General features: G+C 42.3%; 1 protein-coding gene across 1 annotated transcript in view; it reads left to right on the forward strand.

Moving 5' to 3' along the window:
- The window catches only part of GPC3 (glypican 3), a gene marked incomplete at its 5' end in the record, with an annotated part of 208069 nt that overhangs the window by 73285 nt on the left and 113164 nt on the right, over positions 1 to 21620 (forward strand). The window contains one exon of the mRNA XM_018044068.1: positions 14828 to 14948. Coding sequence (XP_017899557.1) covers positions 14828 to 14948 — 121 coding nt within the window. The remainder of the gene's footprint in view (positions 1 to 14827; positions 14949 to 21620) is intronic.

Below are 21620 nucleotides of genomic sequence, written 5' to 3' on the forward strand. Positions count from 1 at the left end.
TTGCTTCTTGACCTGCATACAGATTTCTCAGGAGGCAGGTCAGGTGGTCTGGTATTCCCATCTCTTGAAGAATTTTCCACAGTTTGTTGTGATCTACACAGTCAAAAGTTTTAGTGTAGTTAATGAAGCAGAAGTAGATGTTTTTCTGAAATTCTCTTGCTTTTTCTATGATCCAATGGATGTTGGCAATTTGATCTCTGATTCCTCTGCCTTTTCTAAATCCAGCTTGAACATTTGGAAGTTCTCAGTTCATGTACTGTTGAAGCCTAGCTTGAAGGATTTTGAGCATTCTTTGCTAGCATGTGAAATGAGTACAATTGTGCAGTAGTTTGAGCATTCTTTGGCATTGTCCTTCTTTGGGATTAGAATGAAAACTGACCTTTTCCAGTCCCGTGGCCACTACTGAGTGTTCCAAATTTGCTGGCATATTGAGTGCAGCACTTTCACAGCATCATCTTTCAGGATTTGAAATAGCTCAACTGGAATTTTATCACCTCCACTAGCTTTGTTGATAGTGATATTTTCTAAGGCCCACTTGACTTCACACTCCAAGATGTCTGGCTCTAGGTGAGTGATCACACCATCATGGTTATCTGGTCATGAAGATCTTTTTTGTATTGTTTTTCTGTGTCTTCTTGCTACCTCTTCTTAATCTTTTCTGCTTCTGTTAGGTCCATACTGTTTCTGTCCTTTATTGTGCCTGTCTTTGCATGAAATGTTCCCTTGGTATCTCTGATTTTCTTAAGGGGATCTCTTCTGTTGTCTTCCTCTATTTCTTTGCATTGTTCACTGGAAAAGGCTTTCTTATCTCTCCTTGCTCTTTTTGGAACTCTGCATTCAGATGGATAAATCTTTCTTTTTCTCCTTTGCCTTTCGCCTCTCTTCTTTTCTCAGCTATTTGAGAATAGCTCAGTCAACCATTTTGCCTTTTTGCATTTCTTTTTCTTGGGGATGGTTTTGATCAATGCCTGTTGTACAGTGTTATGAATCTCCATCCATAGTTCTTCAGGACATGATTATTACCCTCATTTATTGATGTGGTTGAAAGTGAAAGTCACTCAGTCATGTCCAACTCTTTGCAACCCCATGGAGTGTACAGTCCATGGAATTCTCCAGGCCAGAATACTGGTGTGGGTAGACTTTTCCTTCTCCAGGGGATCTTCCCAACCCAGGGATCAAACCCAGGTCTCACGCATTGCAGGCAGATTCTTTACCAGCTGAGACACAAGGGAAGCCCCGATGATAAGGTTAAATAACAACAAGAGCCACGGCACTATTAAGAAAGTTTGGATCCAAAATCAGGTAGTCTGTGCTCTCTTGTCCACGACACTGCCTGTCGCATGCTTGGCTTCTCTTCTTCCTGTTCTTGATGGAAACCCTGATCTAAGCTTGTTCTCCTGTCCAGCACACTTGGGACAGGTGTTCTGTCTGGCTTTTCTTGCCCTGCGCTGCTAAATTCTAACCTTCCCTTGGTCTATCCCCAGTCCTGGCCCAGGAAATTGCAGTTCTTTTTCTGCCTCTTGCACCATGCTTCTCAGCTTTCACTTTTTCTGCCTCTTGCACCATGCTTCTCAGCTTTCAGATTTTCTCAGGGCTGGAAGGTGGTATCCCCGGGGAGAAAGAGCCAATGGCCTTCACCTCTTTCTGAGGCCGGTCCTCCATTCCATCTCCCCTACACTGTGGCTCCTACGATAACACCATTACCTATGACTGTGAAGCCCGTGCAAGCAGAGACCCCTTTAGCCCTAGACCGGAAGTCCAGCTTGGCTCTTAACTCTACCACATACTGGTTTGTGTGACCTTGGGCAAGTCACTGACCTCCAGTCTTTTATTTGTAAAATGGAGTTAGACAAGATGACCTCTAAAGCTCTTTCCAGCTCTAACAGTCCATGAGTTTCAATGGCAAGGATATTTGAGGGAGGGGGGAGTCTGAATGGAGGAGGATTGCCCTAAAGCCTCCTTGATGACATTGAATATCCAGTTCTTTATCTGATGGCTTCCCAAACAGACCAAAGCGAAAGCAATTGAAAAGGAGCCCGGGGGTATAATCATTCTCATCAGAACAGATCCTTTGGGTATCTTTGGAGCTACAGGGGGGCAGGTAGGTTGGCTGATTGAGATATTGTCAGAGTTCTCAGTTTCTGATATTGGAGAGTTTTGGGTGAAATTCATATAATTAAGCCTTAAAGAAATTGCCACCCCCATAGCACCACATGACCCCAGTGGAGCTTCTGAGCAAAAGAAATGGAATTCAGTGTCTGTTGCTCCAAATAATATTTGACACAACCACCCAGAATGAAAATGAGAAGCCCTCAAACCACAGAGCTCTATCAGTGTGGGGAGAGATCCATCGAGTGGAGTGCCAGAGGCTGAAGGGCAGGTCAGAGCAGAGGGATGCAAAGTGGCTGAGCAAACCCAGGGGAGGGAGACAATTCTCTCTTTGCTGAAACTGTCCGGGCTAGAGAGCTAGGGTAATTTTTGACCTAGCTGTCCTTGTGTGCATTGCTGTGAGCTTTTATTAAGTATTTATGTAGCAGTTTATATTTCACCAAGTGCTTTACAATCACTTTTATTTGGCTGAGTAAAGTTTTCCTGGAATCCCATCTACTTTATGATCAGGAGAGGCACTTGTTTGCTTAGCACCGCCCTGCACACAGCTTCACACAATAGGCCCCTTGTTCCGGCCGGAGAGCAGGTGCAAAGAGTCAAGGACCTGGAGGCACCTGCAACTGCTGGGGCGGTTGGAGTAGGGGTGGTTTACACTTCAGTTCACCTTTCCTTCCCTCTGTTACTCTTGAGTGTTATTTTATCGCTGGCGACTAGAGAGCGGCCGTGCCAGACTTGGGCCCGCCAGGGCCAGAGCTATTCTGCTATTGGCAGTGGTAGGGCTGGTGGCTCTGGTCTAGTTCCTCTGGCCATGCCCACCACGGGCACCGTCTTCCACCAGGGGGAATACTGGAACACACTTCCACCAGAGTGTATTTCCTTCTGCTCCCCAGGGCCCTGACTGCAGCCTGCATCCTGGGGCTCTGGGACCAAGTTTAAGAGAAAGCAGAAGTGGCAGTTCCGCTTTCTTCAGGCAGACTTTTTTAGTGTCCTTGGGCAAGTCTAACACCTTCTTGCTAGTTTCTTCTCCTCTCCATCAGCCACAGGTGCACCCTCTGCTGGCTCTCTCGGTGTCATGATGGAGGCTGTTGTGTGTCCTCAGCTCATGAAGTGGTAGAGCTGCACGTTCTCAAGCATCAGTTTGCAGAGAAATCCCACACAGTCACTAGTTAAAGATTTCATTTTCTGAGGACCAGATTTGCCGAAGACCAAGCCAGAATCTGGTCTGTGACGTCCAAACTGGGGGTAGTGGGCTTAGAACACTGGACAGTTCAGTGTCTCTAACTCCCAGGGTTCTGTGACTGAGCACAGAGCTGCATAGATGCTTAATAGGCAAGTGGAGAATAGAAAGTATTTGCATTCTGTACTGACATGTGCTAAGTCGCTTTAGTCATGTCCGACTCTTTGCAACCCCATGGACCATAGCCCACCAGGCTCCTCTGCCCGTGGGATTCTCCAGGCAAGGATATTGGAGTGGGTGGCCATGCCCTCCTCCAGGGGATCTTCCCAACCCAAGGATCAAACCCAGGTGTCCCACATTGCAGGTGGATTCTTTACCGTCTAAGCCACCACGGCATCACATTGACCCACCACTGGAATGACGGTGTTCACTGGGGCCTCAGGCAGGAACTCTGCCATCCCCTACCTGGCCGTTGTTTTCCAAAGTACTGCGATCTGGCGGCTTAGGACCCAGTGGCAGGTTTTCCTGGCAGGGCCCAGGCAGAAGTCCAGTATAATGCAGGTCCTCAGTCACTGGCTCCAGATTTGGGGGGAAGACCCCAGGGGAACAGACTGACAAGAGCTGGGCAGAATAAATCAGCTTTGGATGAAGTCTTCAGTCTCAATTCATTTCAACAGAGGTTTATTGACTGCCTGTTGTATGCTGGCCACTGGGTAAAGCAGAGGACTGACTCAGGTGACAATAAATACAGAAACCAGGATGGAATTTGGCCATATGGCCCAGGAAAATATACCTGACAAGACCAAGCCATGCCTGAACATGTAGGGTTCACCCCAAAAGCATGAAATACTGGCTCCAAGGATAGGTCAGGCAGCTAAGCTCTCACCTTTGTCTCCATTGGCTCAGGATCTCAGTAGGCCTAATCCCATGCACTGAAGATTTATTGTTGTTTTTCGGTCGCTAAGTCGTGTCTGACTCTTTGTGACCCCATGGACTGCAGCACGCCAGGCTTCCCTGACCTTCACTGTCTCCTGGAGTTTGCTCAAACTCATGTCCATTGAGTCAGTGATGCCATCTAACCATCTCATCCTCTCATCCCCTTCTTCTGCCTTCCATCTTTCCCAGCATCAGGGTCTTTCCCAATGAATCGGCTCTTATCAGGTGTCCACAGTATAGGAGCTTCAGCTTCAGCATCAGAACTCCCAGTGAATATTCAGGACTGATTTCCTTTAGAATTGACTGGTTTGATCTCCTTGCAGTCCAAGGGACTCTCAAGAGTCTTCTCGAGCACCACAGTTCGAAAGCATCAAATCTTCAGCACTCAGCCTTCTATATGGTCCAACTCTCACATCTGAACATGACTACTGAAAAAACCATAGCTTTGACTATAGCTTTGACTATACGGACCTTTGTTGGCAAAGTGATGTTTCTCCTCTTTAATATGTTGTCTTGGTTTGTTATCACTTTCCTTCCAAGGAGCAAGCGTCTTTTAATTTCGTGGCTGCACTCACCATCCACAGTGGTTTTGGAGCCCAAGAAAATAAAATCTGCCACTGTTTCTCCACATTTTCCCCATCTATTTGCCATGAAGTGATGGGACAGGATGCCATGATCTTAGTTTTTTCAATGCTGAGTTTTAAGCCAGGTTTTTCTCTCTCCTCTTTCACCCTCATCAGGAGGCTGTTTACTTCCTCTTCACTTTATGCCATTAGAGTGGTATCATAGGCATATATGAGGTTATCAGTATTTCTCCCTGCAATCTTGATTCCAGCTTGGGATTCATCCAGCCCAGCATTTTGCATTGTGTACTCTGAATATAAGTCAAATAAACAGGGTGACAGCATACAGCCTTGACAAACTCCTTGCTCATGTCTGTTGTTTCATGTCTGGTTCTAACTTGCTTCTTGACCTGCATACAGGTTTCTCAAGGATTAGGGGCCCGTAGAGGACTGTGGCTTAGACAAACTGACAACAAAACTGTGACAGGAATGTTGAGCTTTCTTTTAAAGTATTTCAGTGGTACTCATTCATGTAAAAGCAGTTTATCCTTTGCTCTCAGTCTTTGTCAGTTCATGAAATAAGGTTCAGCAAGACATCCAAAGCAACGTTTAGGAGGCTTTCCTTTGTGAATCGCAATGCGAGAAAAAAGTCCACAAGTTACACTCTTCTCTAACTCAGACTTGCCTCTCCCTGAAACTCGTCTTGAGTCTGTGAAGTGTGATTGTAGGTAGAGTTTGAAAGTTCTCTTCTTCATTTTGAAGATCCTTGCATTAAAGAATAGATGTTTGTTCTGGATCCCACAGGGACCTGGGACAAACAAAGCGGTGTTCTGAAGAGAAAGATTTGAAAAAGTGTGTGGGTGTTTCCAAGAGCCATCTAATTCATTACTTGTGACAGTTATATACAAAGTGGAAGCAGAATATTTTCTGTCACAGAGAGCAGGAACATGAAATGTGGAGGGAGGAGAGAGTGAAAAGGCTTCTGACACCCAAAGGTGATCACTCGGGAAACGTTGGCTGTCTGCCCTGGGGCACAGGTCAACAGTGTCTTCTTCAATGGGCTAAAATAAATTCTGAACCGTCTGAAGTCCTAACGTAAGTTCCCTGCCTCAGATGCCCCGTCTGCTGTCAGTTCTGTGAGGACCTCTCTACTGAGGAATAGTTCCTTTCAGTTGGGCTTGCCTGCTCAGTGCTGGCTACTCACACAATGGAGACTCTTCCATTTTTCCAGTTCTCTCAGTACAGGGATGAGCAGACTTGAATCTTCCCCAAAGTGTTCATGGCAATATTTATTCATTCTACTTCAGAAAATCCTTTTCCAAATAACATTTATTGAACACCTATTTTGTGTTGGATACTTTCACAAAACAATACCAGTGCTCATAAATGTGTTGGGCCCTCTTCTAAACACTTAACCTATGTTATCTTAAATTTGCTAACAGTCATTACACAACTAATCCTCAAAACAAATGTAGGTGGCATTATCCCTATTTCAGAGATAAAGACACTCCAGTCCAGCAGAGTTTAGTTACTTGTCAAAAGTCACACAGTACCAGCCTTTGAACGTATGTCTTGACTCCAGGACCAGTGCTCTTCCCACCATATTACTCAGCCTTTCTAAAGTATACTGTCTTTGCTGTCTCAGTAAACTATGTAGACAGGACTGAATTTTACCTTTTAAAAATAAAATAATTATTGATCATTATTTTCAACATCAGTTACTTTCATACAATGTTCTCATGTGTGTGACCTTTTCTTTGACCTCTTCTTCTTGGCTTTTCTATTTGGGGGAGATTGTGGCTCTAATCACATTCCATCAGCAGTGATACCAATAATAATTTGGATAGCTACTGTTTGGTCTCTCTGGGACTCAGTTTGCCCATCTGTAAGAGGGGTGCATTGCACTAAATGATTTCAAGGGTCCTTTATGACTCAAATATCTTTGAGTTAAAATCTAACTTTCAAACAAAACTAAAAAAAGGTAAAAACCATTTCCTTTTGGTTTAACTCCAGTGGGACAAGAAAACATCTGGTTTTCTGGGTTATTTCTCTGGGCTAGAAAGTAAAAGTCACTCAGTCATGTCTGACTCTTTGGAATTCTCCAGGCCAGAATACTGGAGTGGGTAGCCTTTCCCTTTTCCAGGGGATTTTCCCAACCCAGGGATCGAACCCAGGTCTCCCACACTGCAGGCAGATTCTTTACGAGCTGAGCCACAAGCGAAGCCCAAGAAGATTGGAGTGGATAGCCTATCCCTTCTCCAGTGGATCTTCCCAATCCAGGAATCGAACCAGGGTTTCCTGCATTGCAGGCGGATTCTTTACCAACTGAGCTATCAGGGAAGCCCACTCTCTGGGCTCGAGGGACTCCGTAAATGGGTTTGGGGTGATTTAATGATAAATCACCATTACACACCTTGTGCTGCTACATTATTGAACTTTGAATTGCATTTTTTTTTTTTTTTGCTATTTTTGGAAATCTTACACTGGCTCAGATTCCTCTCCTCCTTTGTATGTTCCCCTCAAGGACACCCCTCAGAGAACCCTTCAGCAGCCCTGCCCACCCTGGCCTGGTGTCTTGGCTGCCCGTGGTCAGGGCTCAAAGCCCAAGAGGCTGTTCTCACCAGCCTTCCCACACATCAGGCTCTGCCTATGCCGCGGTTCTCACAGGAATCGCTTTTGCTTCCTTATTTACTTTTCTCTCTCCTTACCTCCAGGCTCCTCTGTGGAGTTTGCCTCTTCAGACAAACATTCAGGCATTTTCTCTCTGCCTCCCCATCTCTGCAGGAGGCTGTTCCCCACAGCGGGTGATATCAACTTCTCAAGCTTTCCTCACCATCTGGAAAATATTCTTTGCTTCTTGAGGTTTAAATGACTTCTTGATTATATTCCAAGACCAATCTTTTAGTCTCTCCTCACAGTGAGGTTTGAAACTAGGCTAAAAGCGGATTCTAATATAGCTATTCCCTTATATAGATAATGTCCACTAGATGAGGTATAAATGGGCTTTCAGCCCCCTGATTTCTACTCTAAATTTTGCTTCCTTTCTGTTGAAATAGATCCGTAATTTCTGAAAGTCTATTGTTTGAGAATCAAAGTAGTTCTTGGAGTCTGGTGGTCATATCTGTTTCTGGCACTCCCCTGTCTGATATTCTGAAGTGGTACTGCTGTACCAACAATTATGAAAACCATTTTTCTTTAGACTTGTGCATACATAAATGAGAAGCAAATCGCTGCCTTCTTTATTAAACATATTTATAAAACTCAGCAATTTTTACTTTTGCTTTATTTTTCTGTTCATTTACGTAAATGAAGACTGCATCTTGGATAGAAAAAGAACATTTTCTTAGGCTTATTGATAAGGTGGGTTTTCTACCCTGTGTTCTAGTTTGTTTCTAAAGGTATTTATACTCTTTAAATTATGCCATTTTTTCACAGTGATTGTTGCAGCTGGAGTGCTTTCCAAGGAAACAGTCTGATAAATCACTGTTTGGGCCAAGGGCGACTTGCAATACTGCAGCCTTTCCATAAGATGGCGCACTGAGAATGTGAGATCTGTAACTTCTTTGTAGCTCATCTAAAACCCCAGCAGTAAATGAAACAAACTTCTGTGAAATTAAATATTTGGTGGGGCGAGGGGGCAAGTTGGTTTTTCTAAGACTTGCTTTCAAATACTTTCCAATAGTCTAATGCCTAGAAGAAGGAGGAAAGTGAATTTTCTAGCAACTTCTCTCTCTTGCACCCGTACTAGCAATGCTCAAAATCACCAATGTGTATTTAAGGAACCTTTTAAAGAAGAAATGTCTTCAAAAGGTGAGAGTTATGATACTAATTACCTGTGCTGCTGGGAAAGTCCCTCCCTGGGTCTCAGGTTCTTCATCTACACCATCAGTGGATTGGACAAGGGTGCTTCCTATTTGAAAGTTGTATATTTGAATCCATTGATTTCCTTCCACTTCACCTGTGCTGCCTCAGCCAGCACAGAACCAGGAAGAAAAGATTGCCCATTTTACACGTTGGACTCTATTCCTCTTCTACAAGTGTTCTCTTTGTGTCAGTTGTCCTAACACCATCACACCCAGATGTCCTATTTTCATTGGGTTCCTTTTCTCTTGACAGCTTTTGCAAGGTGTCCCCCTCCGTCCCTGCCCAGTCTGCCTGAACAGTATCTTCCTTTCACTTCACAAATCAAATATGCTATTTTTGTGCTAATAAGCAGGTACCACACTGGATGGGGGAAGAAGACACCACAGGTAATGCTTTATGGGGACGCTTCTAACATCACGCATAACATGTCCAGTTAAGAAGAGTTTAGATTTAGGAGGCAGGAGCTCCTCTCTGTTTTTCTTCCTCCACTGGCCAGTATTCATTGCCAGAACCATGTCAAAGCTTTAGGAAAAAGCAGTGTTCTGGAGAGAGGACAGTTAATCTAATTAGAGATGAGTGTTGTTAAGCAGATAACCCATCCTTAAAATCCCCCATGGCCAACAGTGTCCCCATTCCTGACACTCTGGGCAATCTGGGTGGGGACAATTGTAGCTGCGGTGGCTCAGCCTCATTCAAAACCTGTCAGGAACCATTGTACACCAGGGGCACAGAGGAAGTGAGTGAAAATAAAATGCTGGATGAATGAATTAATTAATGCAACTCTACAGAGACACCCCTATCTGAGTCCCTCTGAGCTTAAAGCTTGGAGCATGTATGTTACATAAAATTCCCTGGGGTTCCATTACATATGTCATATTGCTACATGGCAGGGAGGCCTTTGCCAACATTCACTTTCCTATTGTCCTTAGAGATTTCAGATCACCTTTGGTGTTTGTCTGTACGATGGTGGTGGAGGAGGATTATTTATATGTCTAACTTCAATACCTTATCTTTCAAGAATGCAAATATTTCGCTGAGTGGTGATGCTGTTGGATCTGTTTGGGAGAAGAAACTCCATACACAGGGCTTTTAAAGGGCAAGCCCAGGAATCCGCTGATTAGGTAAAGAGAGCTGTTGTGGCAGGCCCTGTTGTGAGCCTCGTAGACCATCACCAGTAGCTGGCTAATTGTATCATACCATGAATTGGGCAGAGTGAAATGGAAACGTCAAATATTTAGTCAGCGTGGATTATTTCTAAGGAATAATAGCAGCGGAGCGGTTAAGAACAGAGGCAGCTGGACATAGACTCAAAAGTTCAAACTCTAGCTTTGCTATTGAGTAGCTGTGTGACCTTCGGCAAGTGGCTTCACTTCGTGCCTCGGTGTTCTTGTTTGCAAAAAGGAACTGATTATAATACTGTCCATCTTGTAGGGCTATTAGGAGGACTCAGTGTGGTGCTGCGGGTTGTAGTTTTCCTCGTGCTTGGAATAGTATCTGGCACAGAGAAAGCACTCAGTACTGCCAGCTGCTGTTACTACCTGCACTAGGAGGTGCTTTGGGTGGTACACAAGAGAACTAAAGAGAACTAACCAAGCCTCTGCCTTCAGAGAACTCACAGACTATACGGGCTGGCAAATGGAATGTATGTGAACGGAGCACAAGCCACTCAGCATGGTACCCACAATGCACTTGGGTGCAAGAGCAGCAGTTCAGAATGAATCCCAGGGAGGCCCTCAACTCCCATCAGGAGAGGACTTTACGCATCTTCTGGGAAGATGGACAAGAACTTGAATGGCTTTTTTGCCTCTGTTTAGAGACAGGGTCCTCATAATAATATACGTTCAGTCACATCCTTACTGACTGTCCTTTTGATACAGGTTAGCATTACCTCATTGAAGAGTAGAAAACAGATAGGCTGTGTTTAACCTAACAAAGTAGAGTTTGTGACCTGATGATAACCATCTGAGATGTGAAGGAATTCCAGGGTGACATTGTGTGTATTGGCCCAAACGTGTTCTCATAAGGGATCACCTTTAAGCTGGGGATCTAGTCATGGCCGACATAACTCTGATTAACAAGAAGAATTTCCCAGAGGCTCTGAGCGAGGCCTAGGAGTTAGGCCCACTTTTATTTTCCTTTGGTTTGTTTTTTGTTGTTGTTGTTATTGTTGTTTCATGTTGTTTTCTTTTGCCTTAAAAATAACAGCTATATAAATTTTCACTCATTAAAAATTATTGTCAAGATTTTAAAGTGTAAAAGATACAGAAGGACATAAAAAAGTAAAATTTCCCCCAATATCTTACTTACTGGAAGTAACTGCTTTTACCATTCTTTTTTTTTCTCATTAAATTTTTTAAGTGTCTCAAATTCTATGACATTTTTAATCAAGTTGTTTCCATTAAGAAGTACTGATTTTAAAGACCACTGACTTAGAACGGCCACACGAAAAATGAATGGTCCACAAAATATTCTCCTTTCCTTCTGAAGGTTTATCATGCCCGGTTACCATTAACTAGTCTTTCACTATTGAGCTTAAATGGCCAATTGAGACAAACAGTTCTGAGACCATTCTTCCACCACTGATTAAGATGGCAGGTATTGAGGATGTTGTTCATTGAGCCTTCTGAGCTTTCTGGGCAGACTTGGTGACCTTGCCAACTCCAGTTGCCTTCTTGTCCACTGCTTTGATGACACCCACAGGAACCATCTGTCTCATGCTGTGAACAGCAAAATGGCTCAGAGGAGGGTACAGAAGCTCTTAACACACGTGCGCTTGGCAGGAACCCTATCAATGATGGTAGCATCAACAGATTTCAAGAATTTGGGGCCATCTTCAGCTTTGTTCTAACTTTGTTCTTTTGATGTCTGCATAGTATTCCATTTTAACACTCAAGAATTTTAAGATTCTGCTCTACAGTTTGTCTGGCTAAGGAGAAAAGGGTAGAGGTGTGAGAAACAGAACATAGTATTGGGGATGGGGGAGAGGTATTCACATGCCTAAATGGATAGGGCAAGAGCAGAGTTCCTGAATAGTTTTAAAATAGTGCCACTAAATTTAAAAATAGGGCCACTAAATTTTAGCAGATGTAGACATCAATTGAACCAGTACTTTGGGTTACTGCTTTGTGGAGTAAATAAAATAAAGTTTTAGGTCTAAGCCATAAGCCAGCTCTTCCCAACACTTCTGTAACCAGAAACCATGCTTAATTTACTAAGTCTTTTGAGGATTTAAATAGCACATGGATAGAGCAAAATAGTGGATGCTATTTCAACTTTCAGAAAGTTTGGCAAGCTTTTAAACTCAAGGCTGTTTTTTAAAAATTGAGTCACCATGAGATTGGGGAGCAGTGTTTAGTCCTCGCTCCTTATCCGAGACTTGGAGGTAAGAAACAAAAAAAAGAGCTGAAAGGGCATTTTTTCTGAATGGTAGGAAATAGACAGTAGGGCCACAAGGGATCAGCTATTATTTATAAATGATTTGGAAGAAGGAGTAAAGGGCAAAGTCACTAAGTTGGCAGCTTTCTTTACACTATTCCACTGAGGATAATAAACTTTAGAAGGAGACTTGTTTTGTAGGAGTGGGCAGGCTTCAATAGGAATAAGTCCAGGGACATGTCTCTAGGGACATGTTCCTAAAGTTCATTTTAGAACTGCTTACCTCTTTACCTGTGAATCAGGTCTCTGCTTCAGGTATCAGTAGATATAAAGAAAAAGAAGATGGAGTTGGTGGTCATCAAGAGGGAGATGATATTGAAACAGACAGCATTATATACAAGCACACAAAAGGAGGCTAGTGGGGAGCTGATTCTCACCAGATATAAACACAAAGAATTTCCCTTAAAGAAATGCATTACATTTCTTTAACACAGCCCCCAAAGGCAATTGGTATGTGGTGGGTGATCTGTATATTCACTGGAGAAGGACATAGCAACCCATTCCAGTATTCTTAACAGGAGAATCCCTTGAACAGAGGCACCTGGCGGGCTACAGTCTATGGGGTCACAAAGAGTCGGGCGCAACTGAAGTACTTCACACGCACACACACTGTGTATTTGCTAACTTTTAATGTTAGGTAAGCTAAATATGTTAGGCTACCATTTTAGAAGAAATGCAGTCAAATGTTCTGTTCAACATTCCCACAAGATATTTTCCTTCTCAGAAGATGACTTTTAATTATAACAGTCAGACCTAGATTTCCTGACCTCCTCTGCTATCATGCATGGTAGCATCAATACTTTGGCCACCTCATACGAAGAGTTGACTCATTGGAAAAGACTCTGATGCTGGGAGGGATTGGGGGCGAGAGGAGAAGGGGACAACAGAGGATGAGATGGCTGGATGGCATCACCGACTCGATGGATGTGAGTTTGAGTGAACTCCAGGAGTTGGTGATGGACAGGGAGGCCTGGGGTGCTGCGATTCATGGGGTCGCAAAGAGTCGGACATGACTGAGCAGCTGAGCACGCACATATGCATGCATATGCATGTGGAAACCTCTAGAAGAATATATATCAAACTTAAAGATGATTCTCTCTTGGAAGGATAAGATGATGCAAGAACTTGTGCTGTATGCTTTGATTATGTCTATATATTTTAATTGTCTTCAATGAGCACTGTTTTTTTGGTAATTAAAAATATGAGTAAAAAATATGAATTTGCCCTTAATTCAACTGCCCTATTGTAAATTTTTTTAAGTGTATAAAGTAGAGGCAAAAGCCCTGCAAAATTTCCCATTTCTTTAAGAAAATATTCCATTATCAGGATAAGGAAAAAGAAAAAAAAAAGATCAAAACCTTTTCCCCCTTTGGTAACAGTGTTCTGGTCTTTCTACATGAAATGAAATCTGTTTCTTGTTTTTGTTTTGTGTTTGTTTGCCTTGTTTTGAAAGATGAGTAAATGCACAGAGGTCTGGAACCATGAAGCCAGCAAAGAAACCACCTCAGTAGTGAATTACTGTTCCAGTTGAAGTTGATAAAGCCCCACACTGAAAGGCAGAATTGCCCAGGATTGTAAATATCTCCCTTTCTCATGCTAGTGAGGATGTCCATAGATAGCTTGAAACTTCAATCTTGAAGCAAAAACCTATGTCTTATCCTGGGGGACCACGTTAAAACCTTCCCTTGAGCTGCTGGTCTGCCTCCCTGTGGAGAACAGAGACAGAAGCTGGCAGGTATAATTTATGCTGCAAATGGGTTGGGAAAGCCTTTTCAGGAGGAGCTGGACTGCCCAGACCTGCAGGAAACGATGGGAGGAGGAAGTGGAGAAGGAGGAAGAAGTAAAGAACATGTACGAGTCTTTTTCCTTCAAATGAATAGAAAGCACACTCAGAATTAAGGACCCTCCTGTGTGCTTCCCTGGCCAAGACCCAGCACCTCCCTTAGTGCTCTTCTGGACTCTACACTAGGTGGAGGGCAAAATAAGGGCAGAGACCTTGTCTCTGTCTTGTTCATTGCTATATTCCCAACACCGAGAAAAAAGGAATGGTGAATTAACACTTGTTGACTTTTTTAAAAAAAAACTTCACAATATTGTATTAGTTTTGCCATACACTGACATGAATCCGCCCCGGGTGTACATGTGTTCCCCATCCAGAACCCCCCTCCCACCTCCCTCCCCATCCCATCCCTCTGGTTCATCCCAGTGCACCAGCCCCGAGCACCCTGTATCATGCATTGAACCTGGACTGGTGATTCATTTCACATATGATAATTTACATGTTTCAATGCCATTCTCCCATATCATCCCACCCTCTCCCTGTCCCACAGAGTCCAAAATACTGTTCTATACATCTGTGTCTCTTTTGCTGTCTCGCATACAGTGTTATCGTTACCATCTTTCTAAATTCCATATATATGCATTAGTATATTGGATTGATGTTTTTCTTTCTGGCTTACTTCACTCTGTACCGTAGGCTCCAGTTTCATATACACAATGGAATATTACTCAGCCATTAAAAAGAATAATGAGGTGGATGAAACTTGTTGACTTTTGAATGAATGTTCTCCAGTACAAGTAGACTCTATCTGGAGTAGTCTACCTTTGTAACACGCAGTCATCCCACAGGCTGGAAGGCTAAAGGTAGCTTGTGGTCGGCTCGACCATGTGCCAAATACAGTCAACTTGCACTTTGCTTGGGGCTCTCTTGTGACAAACCTTTCCTTTACCTTCATATTTCCAGATACAGCCAAAAGGCAGCGAGGAATGGAATGAAAAATCAGTTCAACCTCCATGAGCTGAAAATGAAGGGCCCTGAGCCAGTGGTCAGTCAAATTATTGACAAACTGAAGCACATTAACCAGGTATGTATGTATCCAGCAAAAACAGATATGGCAAAAAAATTGAGCAATGGATGATGCTGTGTTCAAACTGTATTCTTGGGCTTTTGGAAAGGCAGCCATGTTCATTTTCTTCAGAGTCTCTCTGCTAAAAAGGACTTCTGACCTTTGTTTTTCACCCCATTTTTAAATTATAAAGAAAATATTGCAACATAAGAGAAAGCTTGGAAAACAGAAGGAAAAGCATTTGTCTCAACCCCACTAGTCCATCCTGTTTTCATTTTTACGTATTCGTTTTTAATATTTGGTCAGAAAATCACACATAGGCTTTTTACATAATTGGAAGTATATTAGTGATTTCTGCTTCTTAAAATTAACACTGTATTGGAAACACTTTTTCATGTTGCCGCAAATCTGCATTCTAATCATCTTTTGTGGCCCCAAAAGATTCCTTTGAGTGTTAATTATAATTAATTTGCTTTTGCTATGCATTCAGATTGCTTCAAATTTTTACTGTTAAAGAAGGCGACCTCCTGCATAGTGCTGTCTCCTGATCTTAGATCAATTTGTTAACATACTGGAGTTATGGGGTTAAAGGATATGAGCATTTTACTGCATGTTTCCAAACTGCTGTCCAATGGGGATGTGACAGCTTTCACTGCCACCAGCAAGATACGAGAGGACCAGCTTCACTGCACCCATGCCAACTTCTGAGTCACTGCCATGCACAGAGCACCCACAGATTCCCTTGACTTCCACACAGTTTTTCTTCTCAGGAGTTTAGTAACTGAGACACAAATAGAAGTTAGTTGTACCATCTGCTTGTGATTGCTTTGTGGCCACAGTTTTAAAAATGCCATCAAAAATGCCACCAGATACCAGAGTGGCAGTGTTCCTACCCTATGGTCCATGGGTGGGAGGACCCTGGCACCGCTGACTTCTATTCATAGCTGAGGAAGGACTTAATGAAATTAAACTCCTTCTGCAAGGACAGAGGCTTCTGTAGGATGACATTGGCATGATTTTGTCTTTTCCTGTGAAGTTTAGCAGTGAAATCTTTATGTTTTTAGGAAAAATGTTTGGAACGGCTTCCTAATAGTGACATATTTCATGGCGAATGGCATTGTGAAAGTATTTACTACGCTTTTGAGTGAGATTCCTCCAGAGGCTAATAAAGTGCTCTGCTCTCCGTGAGCACTTAATAATTAGTTGTTACTGCTTCTGAGCACAGAATAGTGGCAGTATTTGCATAACAGAGCCTTCTTTTTGGTGAACTCACAACCTCGCTAAGTTCTATAAAGCCTGGTTACATACAGGATGTTTCCAAACACATCTCTGAAGAATACAGAGCACAGTGTAAACCTCCCATTGCTGATGGTGTGCTTTACCTGGGGACAAAGGCAGTGTTTCTTTGAATTATTTCTAAATTATCTCAAACCAAATGTGTCTGGGTGACTCCACTCGACTGGTTAGATCCAAGCACTGGTAAGGCCAGAACCTCAGGCTCCATCTCTGTGCCCCTCCTTTTAAATGAAGAATAGTGTCAACAGATGTCTTTGGTCACCAGACGTGAAGGAATACCTACTATGTGCTCAGCCAGGTGCCAGGGAGTTTGAGGATTCAAAAGGAGTCTGGCCTGTTTTCATACCTTCCTTGGAGGAGAAACACATGTTTAAATACAAAGAAAAGGCAGCCAATAATGAAGAAGAGCTAGACAGGGATGTCGCTCATCAGTTTTGGGGTGATTTGCTTAGGCCTGAGTTGGGCTGGGCTACTGTGAGAAGGATTTCGTAAGAAATATCAGCGAAAGACCTGTGGATGGAGCCCCACCCTGTAAAAAAGGAAAGCTGCATCAGAGCATATGATCTGGCAGTCACTAAAAGTGACTATTTATAGCAAGCCCCTCAGTAAAGACTTTGGGTGTTTAATAGTAATGCTCTGGGAGACCATGTCGTATAGTGAATAGAACATGGGCTTTGAATCCACGTGGATCCCAATTCAACTGTGGGTCTTACTAGATATATAACTTTGGACAAGTCATTCAACCTCTTGGAGCTTTAGTTTTCTCATCTGTAGTATTTAGAGTTAGCAAAATAGTTCCTTACAAAGTTATTGTGAGTATAAGAAATTATGTATCTATATTCATATCCCATTATATAAAATGTATGTATAATTATACATTTTACATATATGCCTGTATACACACACACACACACACACACACACACACACACATTATTGCATGTGCATGACACAGTTAAGGTGATTACTATAGTCAGGATGCCCTCTGTAGTCAGGACTTACGTGAGTCTGAAAGAGAACAGTATTCTAATACTTTTTCCCAGTCTAATTCTGCCACCCCAGTTTTGGGTGGATCAAAGAGATCCCTTTGATACATCTTTCTCTCCCATGTTGTTTCCTTCTTTCTCTTCCTGCTAACTTTCAGCCACAAAAGGTGAAGCCTCTTTATAGGTAGGGAGGTGTATATTGTCAGTGTCGGAAAGGTCACCATCATAATTACTTTCTCCTACCTTTGCCATGGACATATGTGTGGACATTTTTGGTTCCTTTATAAATACCATTGAGCAACCAATTAATTCTCATTGATAGACCAGTTTTACCTGTTTAAGTTGAGCTGTTAAAATTGGTTGGGCTCCAAACACCCACGCTGGTGTTTTCTTGTCTCATCTGTATTGCTTTACATGGCCAAAACATATCTTCTTTCAGACCTTCAGTAAAATTCATATTTTGGCCATGGTTCAATCTGAAAGTGAGACACTTTGGGGAAGTCATAATGAAGAATGGGATGATGATGATGATGATAATATGTTGTATTTGTATAGCATTGAGCCATATTTCAAAGTGCTTTTATGTCCTTAAAGTCTAACTGCTCGTATTAGAAAAAAAAAAAATATCCAGCCTGGAATTGTATAAGATACAGTACTGTCAAAGAATCATTCTTTGAAAAGATTGAATTCTTTGGAACTCATTGTTACCCTTGGGTATTATTTCATCCTCACTGCCTCCTGGGAGGTAAGTGATAATGTTTGTACCTTTTTTTTATAGCTAGGGAAACTGAGGCAGAAAGCCATTAAGGGCTGTATGGGCATGCTGCCAAGACATCCAGTAAGTTCAGTTGAAAATTCAACCAATCATCCAGATGTTGTTTCCTAGTCACTGCCAAACATCTGGATTCACTGAATGCCTGGCTACAATTGGCCTAAAGTTATACTGATGAGGAGGTAGAATCAAGTTAACTTGCCTCAGTTCACGTGTAAGTGAGTGGAGAATCCAGGAGTATGTTATTTTCCTAAGCTCCTTGCTTGGTGCTGCAACTGTTGAACTACAGTAGGATGCTCCAACATATGCAACTGTAAGTACAGAGCTACTTTTGTCTATGCATGCGTGCCCATGTGTGTCCATCCAGATGGACTGTGGCTAGGCCGTTTATGAGCACATCCCCAAAGACCTCTTCACTTTCTTCCATGGAAATTCTCAGCTGCTTCCTTTCAAGTTATGGCTGCTGTTGATAGGATTTGAAATAATATATTCACTGAGGGAGTAACGTAACATTATTTCCGTATTGACAGTCCCACGATGTAACCTGGAGGGGACGTGTTCAGGGTCAGGCCCGGGGCCCCTTTCCTGGGAAGACCTGCAGGTGTGGAATGTCCTCCCTTCCTCCTTCCAAACCAGAGTTCTTGTGTAACATTCCCACGATTGGAAATGAGGACCCTTTCATTTCCTTTTCGGTTTCTAATTTGTGTGTGAGGATTTATTGTCTTGTGTTAGGAGAGGAATTGAACTCTTAAGTCCTCAGTGTCAGTCCTGGAATTTGCTGGGCCATGTTGCTTTAAAAGAAAAATTGTGTTTTTCTTAATATCCTGCTTCAAGGCTCCTGCATGGAGAGAAGACCCCACAAATACCAAGAATGATCATGATACACTCTTACCCATAGGCCACTGTGACCTATGTGTCCTCTAACTCAGTTTGTTGGTAACAGTTTCTAAGAGTCGCTGTGTCGTTAGCGTTAATGTTGAAAACCTTAAACTACTACAGAAGCTATTGTTTCCAAGAAAAACCTAGCTGTTTATTATTTTCCCTCAGTTTTAGTTCGGGTTCAAATGAAATTCCAGAAATTGTTTTCCTGCCTGTTAGAAACAGTTGAAGCCAAAGCAGTCAATACCTGCTCATTTGGTGTCAGAGCTTTTCATTCAAAGTTGGATAGTCTCATCTGTTTGGGATGGTTGAAATGTCCTGCTGAATGGTGGGGGTGTGGACGAGGTGGCCTCTTAAGATTCCTTCCAGCCGTGTGATTCAGTGATTTGTGGCTCAAGGTCAGGCTTTAACCCAGCACCCTCTTGTGAGCAAGTCTTGTGACTTTATTCTCTGCCCTGCCACTCTTTTTTAAACACCCTGTTGCCAGGTCACCCCTTTCTACTTTGTAACCTCTCATCTTTTCAGAGATTCTTCCCTTCCCACCAGTCTTCCAGCCTGGGCAGATGGAACTTAAACTTGCCCTTCCCCCTACCCAATTCTTCTGTTCTCCTGCCTTGTTCTCATTAGGCCATGAAAACATTAAACTACAAAAACATTGTGCCTTTATCACCCTCCTCCAGAACCAGATAGGTGATCTGTCTTCAGATCTTGTTAGCCATGTGACTCCATATGAATGATAATAATTCTGCCATCAATTTGCACTGCACAATTCAGTTTGTAAAGCTCTTTCATGAACATTACATAAACTGATCTTCACAGTGACTCAGAGAAGCAGACATTATTACCTAGATTTACCAGATGAAGAACCTATGGGCCCTGGACATCTAAGTGACCTTCATATAGTAAGTGGTCAAACTAGACCTAGAATCCAGGGGGACTGATTTCAGCCTCTGTGCTCTTTCCTTCTATGTCTTTGAAGACACAGCATGCCTTGCTATGGTTAGTGTGATCCATATATAAAAGATGTGCAGAAAGAAGTACAAATAGCAGAAACTCCTTAATTCGTCTAATGATTTCCAAGTCCCTAATGTAGTAATGTCTATGGTCTGAAGCTCTAAAATTGGCAGCAGAGAAAGAGTAAGCATGTTGTTTACCAAGCGTCCACTGGGAAGAGCCCTGGAAAACTGATCATGATGATGTATGGTGTGGAAACTGAGGCACTTTGTGACATAGACAGCAGACAAACTTTCTATTAGCTATCTCTAACTCATAAAATGATTTTAAATGGCCAAAGAAAATTTTAAATGTCGAGCAGACAGTGGAATGTCTCCACTTCCATCCCTCTTCATAAATACCTGAAAAGTATTTTTAAGATGCCTGACAGATTATTTTGGTATCATGAAAAGGCACTGACTTTGAAATAGAAAGTTGCAAGTTTAATAAATTAATTAATAAAGTTGTTACATGTCAGAAAAGTACCCAGGGCATACCTTACCATGTAAGTTTTAAAAATCTTTAAATGAATCTCAAGCATGATCACAAATTCTTTGAGTAACTTTTTTTCTCACGATAAAACCAGTGAGAGTCATAAAATGCTGGCCTACTCCAGTGGTTGCTAGAAAAGGTAACACTGATCTAAAATTTCTAAACCAAAGGAGAAACCTTTTGAGAGTCAAATTTAAATAAAAGGCCTTTCCAAATGAAATTATGTCCCAGTGTCTCTCACACTTCTTCACATACAAATAGTGTAGCAGAACTCTAATAATTGCCATTTCCATATGGAGTCAGAATGTGTGTGTGTATGAAAGACATAGCATCTACAATGGCATGTTAACAACAGCCAATGAATGACTTCTGAGTTATAAAAGAACAATGCAAGTTGGTCTTCAAATACCAGACCTAGACTCTGTGGAGCTAAACATGATTTCATGAAGTAAAAGGGAATTAGCTGATGCATTCCAAAACACATTTATCATTAAAAAATCTTCTGTCATTTTGCTTAATAGCTTGAAAAATAATTACAATGTCTGGTGGCTTTGGGGAGCATGTGTTTTTAATATCTTAATTACTATGTACAGTTTAATACTGCACCAAGATGAATTCCCAAGTATTTCATATTAAATTTCTTGAAAATGAACTATTTGGTTTTTTACAGGATACAGGATTAAAGATACTTAAATTGGGTCATGTATTTTAATCTTTGCCCATTAAGTTAAATTATTCAAAAGCAGAAGATGAGTCAAGAGTGGTAAGCCAAAATGTTGATAGCAACAACATTTGCTGGTGATTGTGGCTTATCAGTGAAAGGAAATACATGATCTTTTTTCATTGCAGTATTATACTCTTTCATAAGGTTCTTTTAGTAAGAAGTATTGGAAGTGTTCAGAGAAGGCAATGGCACCCCACTCCAGTTCTCTTGCCTGGAAAATCCCATGAGCGGAGGAGCCTGGTGGGCTGCAGTCCATGGGGTCACGAAGAGTCAGACACGACTGAGTGACTTCACTTTCACTTTTCACTTGCATGCATTGGAGAAGAAATGGCAACCCACTCCAGTCTTCTTGCCTGGAGAATCCCAGGGACGAGGGAGCCTGGTGGGCTGCCGTCTACGGTGTCGCACAGAGTCGGACATGACTGAAGCAACTTAGCAGCAGCAGCATTGGAAGTGTTAGCTATGGAAAGACAAGTTCTACATATGAAAAGGAAATTCTATCAAACTATAAAGGTTATTGAGTTTACAAAGTTCAAAATATATTTCCA

The sequence above is a fragment of the Capra hircus genome (genome assembly GCF_001704415.2).
Source record: "Capra hircus breed San Clemente chromosome X unlocalized genomic scaffold, ASM170441v1, whole genome shotgun sequence".
In the NCBI taxonomy this organism is placed as follows: Eukaryota; Metazoa; Chordata; class Mammalia; order Artiodactyla; family Bovidae; genus Capra; species Capra hircus.